The 6761-nt window shown below is 43.3% G+C and overlaps 1 protein-coding gene across 1 annotated transcript; it reads left to right on the forward strand.

Moving 5' to 3' along the window:
- The first annotated feature begins 693 nt into the window (after positions 1-693).
- tekt3 (tektin 3) lies at positions 694-5756 on the forward strand. Its single transcript, XM_077550295.1, has 7 exons — positions 694-1631; positions 2776-2859; positions 2920-2990; positions 3072-3215; positions 3289-3511; positions 4389-4543; positions 4605-5756. The coding sequence occupies exons 1-7, from the start codon at positions 1095-1097 to the stop codon at positions 4819-4821; spliced, it is 1431 nt and encodes a 476-aa protein (XP_077406421.1). The 5' UTR covers positions 694-1094; the 3' UTR covers positions 4822-5756.
- Positions 5757-6761: the final 1005 nt, after the last annotated feature.

The following is a 6761-nucleotide window of genomic DNA, read 5'->3' on the forward strand; positions in this document are numbered from 1 at the left end:
TAGCATAAGTTCAACTATGGAATGATACAATTATATGCAGTACCAGCATTTCCTCAATAAACGGCGAAGTCAGTCGAGCTGACCACTACATCATTTGTGATGGTAATTCTAACACAAAAATGAGAATTTAATATATGACTGCCGCTATTTACGATCACAAAATTAACCATCTGGCTTTGCGCCTAGCTTAGCTCGTGTTAGCTAATTTGATAATAGGAGGTTAAATATAAGCATTTACGCAATAAAAAATAATTAAAACAGATAATTTAATTTGAAACAAATGATCTCTTTATGTGCTTTGCCTAGTTTGCGGTAGCTAATTCAAGGAATTCCTTTGTAAATGTTTACAGAACTAACATAGAAACAAAATTATTATTCAAAACATGACATTTATCCTCAATGATGTAAAAGTAAAAAACAAAAACAAACTTTTAAACCTTTAAACATTAAACTACAAAATAATTTAATAAAATATGACATACCTTCTTTCTATGACAAACTCAACAATTTGAGCTAGCTTGTGGTCGCTATTTTTTATAAATACATTTTATTTGTACAATTAAAAAAAAAAGTCTAATGATTTTTTTTTTAATTTTAATTACAAGTTTCCTGTATAAAATATATTTGTACTGTATTTTTAATTGAGGTTGGCATTCTACAGCAAAAAATGGCTCAAAATAAAATAACTCAAAAATGGTACTTGATTGAATTGAATTGTGTTGTGTTGTAAAGCTACAATACAACACAACATGTGCAAACACTGTTGTGTCATTTTACACTCTGAGGCGCTTCGGCTTCTTTTATTGACAAAGTAAAAGCACCTGCTCAGCATGAACGCGGCCTGCTGGGGAGGGCGGCTGTAACCCGCGGCAACCAGCATTGTGTCAACAGAAATCTTGGACGGGCCGCTTGACGCTGCCATTGGCTGGCCCGGCCAATGAATGACTTGCACACTTAGAATACGTTGATGTATTATGCATGTGCCATCACCTTGTGGAGGACTTGAGCTCATTTGCAGGTGAGTGGCACAGAGAAACGCAAGCTTCAACTTTGGACGCTGAAGGAAGACGTCTTCAAGTAGGATTTTTTTAGACATGGAGCTGACAGCCTCGTATGTTCGACCCAAGACCAGCCACTTCCTCCCCGCCATCACCACCATGGCGTCCAGCTACCGAAACACGCAGTCCGCCAACCACAGCGCCAACCAGTGGAGAACCAGCAGCTACTACAAGAACGACGGCACCGTCCCCACTTTGCAGCGAGGCGTCCCGGATCTCATTCGCGCAGACACCATGTTCTACCCGTCCAACCGCAGCACGCTGAGCACCCGCTACACACCCGACGACTGGTTCAAGTCCAACCAGGGCAACTACCGCCAGTCGGAGGCGTCTCGCAACAGCGCGGAGCGGCTCCGGCGCGACACAATGCGTCTGATCCAGGACAAGGAGCAGCTGACGCGCCGCACGCAGGAGAACACCAGCAAGAACATCGGCGAGCGCCTCAACGACATCGCCTTCTGGCGGGCGGAGCTGAGTCACGAGGTGGACAACGTGGTGGGAGAGACGGCGGCGCTGGCTGAGGTCAAGAGGCGGCTGGAGAGGGCCTTGGCTGAGACCGAGCGGCCGCTTCAGGTGAGGGTCGACAAAGCGGTGACGTTGGAGATCCGATAATGCCTTGGGGATGAGATCCTGGGACCAAAGATTTGTTTAGTGACTTACTTAAGATGTGTCCTCTACGTTAATGGCCCAAGGAGTAAGCATCCGAAATTGAACCCGAGAAAGAAAGCTAGTAAATGATGCCAAGCTAAAACTATATGATCTCGAAACACTTAAATATAATTTCAAAGTCATCTAAGACAACATTTACATCAGCACAGCAAGAAGAGACTTCTTCTGCCAACAACCCGGCATAACTTCACTCTTCCTCCTCAAATTTGTGATTGCCGAACCATGAATATACAGTTGGGGTCAATGGATCAATTCAGCAGTTCCTTCACACCAATTACTACATTCCTAATAGTAAGGGCTTTGGCAGTATCTTGTTACAATTTAGGGAGTTACAGAAAGAGCACAAAAAACACAACTCGATTAGTTTTTCAGCAAACTTGCCACTAGCATGAAGACGTGCTAACCTGTCAACTAGCGTAAGGGCTACCTAAATTATGACGTTAGCCGGTGTCCGAAATTATCCACCAGTTCTTGTCATCACACCCAAACATCTAGAGTAGCGCTACATAATTATTTTATATATATATATATATATATATATATACAGTATATACATATTAGTGATATATTAACACAGCACGGGACGGTAGCTATCAACACGAAGACGTGCTAATTTGTCAAAAATGAGAGTGACCGTCAAACATCAATATTTTATGCCTACTGTGTACAAAATGAATATATTAACACTGCACGAGATGCTAGCCGTTACCATTAAGACACGCTAACTTGTCAACAGGTGTCCACTGAACTAAGACTGTCATGAGCATCCAGAATTTAGACGACGATTTCTCTCAGCTTTTCTACATTCGTATTTTAGGTCCATCATTAACAAAACAAGGGGTGTTAGCGGTTAGCAGGAAGATGTGCTAACTAGCAGACCCTTATTTGGTGTGTATGTTTTTTGTCTGTCTTTGAACATACTTTAAAGTCAACCACACATGCATGAATATTGTTTGCTTACCGTCTACAATATTGACGTATCACTGCTGAGACGGCACCCTCTCCGTTAGCATAACGTTAGCATCAAGGTGCGCTAACTGTTCAACAGGTGTCCCAGGAATGTCTGTACCACCGGGAGAAGCGCATGGCCATCGACCTGGTCCACGACGACGTCGAGAAGGACCTGATCAAGGTGAGAAATGAAAATAAATTAAATGATAAAATGTAATAATGAAACTATTGATTCAAACAGGAAGTGGAGGTAATAAAATCCTGTCAGACTAGGATGAGGCAACATCTGGAGAGAGCCACAGCCCAGCTGGCGTGAGTCACGTCATGGCGGACGGAACGGAAGGGCAATCATGCCGTTTTGATATTTGTCGGTTTATCTGGGGCACGACACAGGTTGAACCGCGCGGCGCAGCACGAGCTGGAACGAGACCTGAGCGACAAAGTGACGGCGCAGAGGATAGACGACCGCTGCCATCACCTGAGGAACACATCGGACGGCATCGGCTACTTCCGCGGCATCGAACGGCTCGACCCCTTGCGAGTGGCGATCCATCAAAACCCTTTTTCCAGATCCTCAACGTGACGCTTGTCCCGCTATTTTGCCCCACAGGGTCTCCCTGCCGGCGTCGTGGTCCAAGTTCACCGACGACAACGTGCTGCGCTCGCAGGGCCAGCGCGCCGCCTCGCGCAAACTACGCGACGAGATCGAGGCGCTGCTCGGCGTCACCTCCGGCGAAATGTGGAGTCAGTTCAACAACGTCAACGTGTCCTTCACCAGCCGCGTGGCGCAGACGGCCGACGCCAGAAACAGCCTACAGGCGCACCTTGCCAAGGTCCACATCGTCACATGATCACAACTGTTTTCGTGCCGGTTTACACTAAATCCCTTTGGAAAATCCATCAATATAGTTTCTATCATGTTATTAGGGTCAAGGGTCAATTTAACTACTCATTCACCTTCTGATGGCACAGCATCAGGAGCAACTGGTGGTTCGGTATCTTGCTCAAGGATACTTCGATGTGGTCACGATGGCATGGGATCGAACCCACAACCTGGGGCTGCTCGATTATGATGAAGATATTAAACACGGTTATTTTGGTAATGATTGAAATCACCATTAGGGTGTTCATTTATTTTTGTAAAATTATTTTGGGGGGAACACTATAATTATGCAAGTAATTTGGGGATTTATTTAAATAAATAAATACATTTTAAATAAGTTATTTAAAAAATTGTATTAATTATTATTTTTTTACGGTTATGCTGACTGAAATTGTAATTCAATTTCGATTGAATGCAATGACTACTCCACGCGTAAAAATACATTATTTTTATTAGTATTAATTTAAATAATAGTCAATAACAATAAATAATCAAATCAATTAATTTGTAAATATTTCAAATGACTTCAAAAAATAATGTGGATGGTTGTGCTGATATCCGATGACTAAAATCTATTTTGTAAATCTAAAATAATGGTAGAAATGTACGTGTGTACATTCCTACACTTCAAAACAATATTGTAAACACAGACACGCGTCTTCATATTAGAAAATAAGCCAAACAGGGTCCATCATCAAGCGCATTTTCAACAATTAGGAAATTAGAGCTCAAACGTCATCCGAACACATTCAAATACCTTTTTCGGCCGCGCACACTGAAGCGCTTTGTCGTCCGCTGCTAATCTCATTGACGTCGGCCTCACGCAGACCCTGCAGGAGATTTTTCAGACTGAGATGCTCATAGAGTCCCTGAAGAAAGCTCTGCGGGACAAAGAGAGCCCGCTGAAGGTGGCCCAGACCAGAATGGAGGAGCGCACCCGCCGGCCCAACGTGGAGCTCTGCAGGGACAACCCGCACCACAGGTATCAGGGCGCTCAGTCATTATGCGCTTTGGGGTTTTTTCTTTCATCAACTCGTTCCCAGGCTGGTGGAGGAGGTTCGAGTGATCGAGGACACCATCCGTAAGCTGCAGGAGAGGCTGCTGGAGGCCGAGGGCAGCCTTCAGTCTCTGCTGAGGACCAAAGTGACGCTGGAGCACAGCCTCTCCATCAAGGCCAACTCGCTTTTCCTGGACCAGGAGAAGTGCATGAGCATACGCAAGACCTTCCCCAGTGTGCCGCGACTCACGGGATACACTTGAACCATATTACTGTAGTTTACAACGAATTGTCAGACGTGGGAGGTGATTGCATTATAACTAAACATGTGACTATTAACTTTTTTGTGCGTGTTTTCGGACTGTAATGAAAGACCAAAAAATGTCAATAGTACGTTTTGTGCTATTATTTCTGTTGTTGCCATGGCAACCGAATATTGACGCTAGCTTTAAGGCTTCATATTTCTAACTTGACATTGTGAATGAAATTAAACAGATATTTTCAAGTCATGTTCTTAAAGCAAGTTTCCCCCCGCCCCCATTTTTATCAAAAATATTGATGTCACGTTGTGTTATTTTTGTGAAGAAAAAACTTTTTTTTTCGTTCTTTTTTAATTTTTTTATTTAAAAAAAGTGACCTTTACTCTGCAGCATTGAGCTATCAATTTGTTTTTTGCGTGACTTCTGCCACATCAAAAAACAATTTCATAACTTCCGCTTTCAGCTACTGTTGTTGCCATGGCAACCAAGCACAAACTCCCCAACTAACATGCACAGTTGAGTTTTTGTCACGTCTGAATGTGATTACACGCTGTTAGTATTTTATTTTTAAGGGGGTTCAGCTTCTATTGTCACTATGGCAACTAACTCTGAAATTACTGAGAGAAATCCTGATGCACAATTTTGTTTGTCACAGTTGAATTTGAAAAAGTGACAATGCTATTATTAAGTATTGTATTTAGAATCACTTTGAATTTGTCAACAATAATAAGAGTTTTTTTGGGGGGGTCTAAATCCATACTAGGCAGTTTTTTTCCTTTCAATTTTTTTTCCCCACCTGAAAAATCAGGGCGTCGCTTTTGGTGGCCCGCCAGGCTTCCCGTTCTCTCTCCCCCTCTGGTGTGAATTTCTTTGCTCTGTACCTTTGAAATGAGCAGTGACAATAAACTCATCTCCATTACATTATTTAATAGCACAAACGCTGCACTCAAGATACTCAATTCGGTGTTTGTTACGTTTGAATCCATCGAGAAATGACATCGCCATTACGATTTTTATTGTCTGTGCAAGAACACACACAAACACACGTACTGTCACAAATCTTTCACATTTGTCATCTTAATCTGACCCGAGTGTCACCTCGTGGTCAAGGCTGCCATGCGCACACAGAAACCCGCACAGTAACACGCACACTCGCATCTTTATCAGCTTTACGATGACTCAGCATTTTAAGGTAGACACCGCAATGGGCCCGACCCACGGCGTGATCGAATTGCCGCCACCGCCCCGAGCCTGGGGCCGGGTTTGCCGACGGTGGCGGCATACTAATGCTTTTAAAATCAATAGATGAGCAGGCACAAATCTTAACGCGCCGACGTGATTGCCGTGCAGTTTTCGCTATTTGTGACACCGGTGGGAGTGACTGCGCTTATAAAACTGATAACGCTTTGAGTGTGCTTTTGTTTTCTGTGTGCGTGTGTGTCACTTGCTCTTTGCTTTGGGGTGTAATGTTTTACAGCCACACTGTTACCGTGCTGTGCAAACAGCATCAAGATTGACTCTCAGCACCGGGAGCTACATGGCGTGTGTTTAATAGAGGTGTGTGTATACACAACATTCCAGAGCCAGGAATATAAAATGGACTCTTGGGAGTAGGCCGATATAGGCTTGAATGCTAACTAAGCAATGAGTGTGATTAATTTCTATCATAGACGTCCACAAGCAACTAAAAAAACAAAGACTCGGCATTAGTTGCAATTACCAGCAAAAAAAAAAAAAAAACGCAGAAAATTTTGTGGAATGAGTAAGGCTCATCTTATCATCGCAATCCAGAGATATCGAGTAAATATTTGCCCCCATGAACAGGATACTCTAAAATCAGTGGGGGTCAAAAAGTCAGCGCCACAAAGGATGAGATTGGTGCAGAAGACCCCTGGACAGGAATTCCTTAAGAATTCTAGAGAAAGTTCTTGTTTCAGTCTCCT

This window comes from Vanacampus margaritifer, chromosome 18, assembly GCF_051991255.1.
Source record: "Vanacampus margaritifer isolate UIUO_Vmar chromosome 18, RoL_Vmar_1.0, whole genome shotgun sequence".
Taxonomy (NCBI): domain Eukaryota; kingdom Metazoa; phylum Chordata; class Actinopteri; order Syngnathiformes; family Syngnathidae; genus Vanacampus; species Vanacampus margaritifer.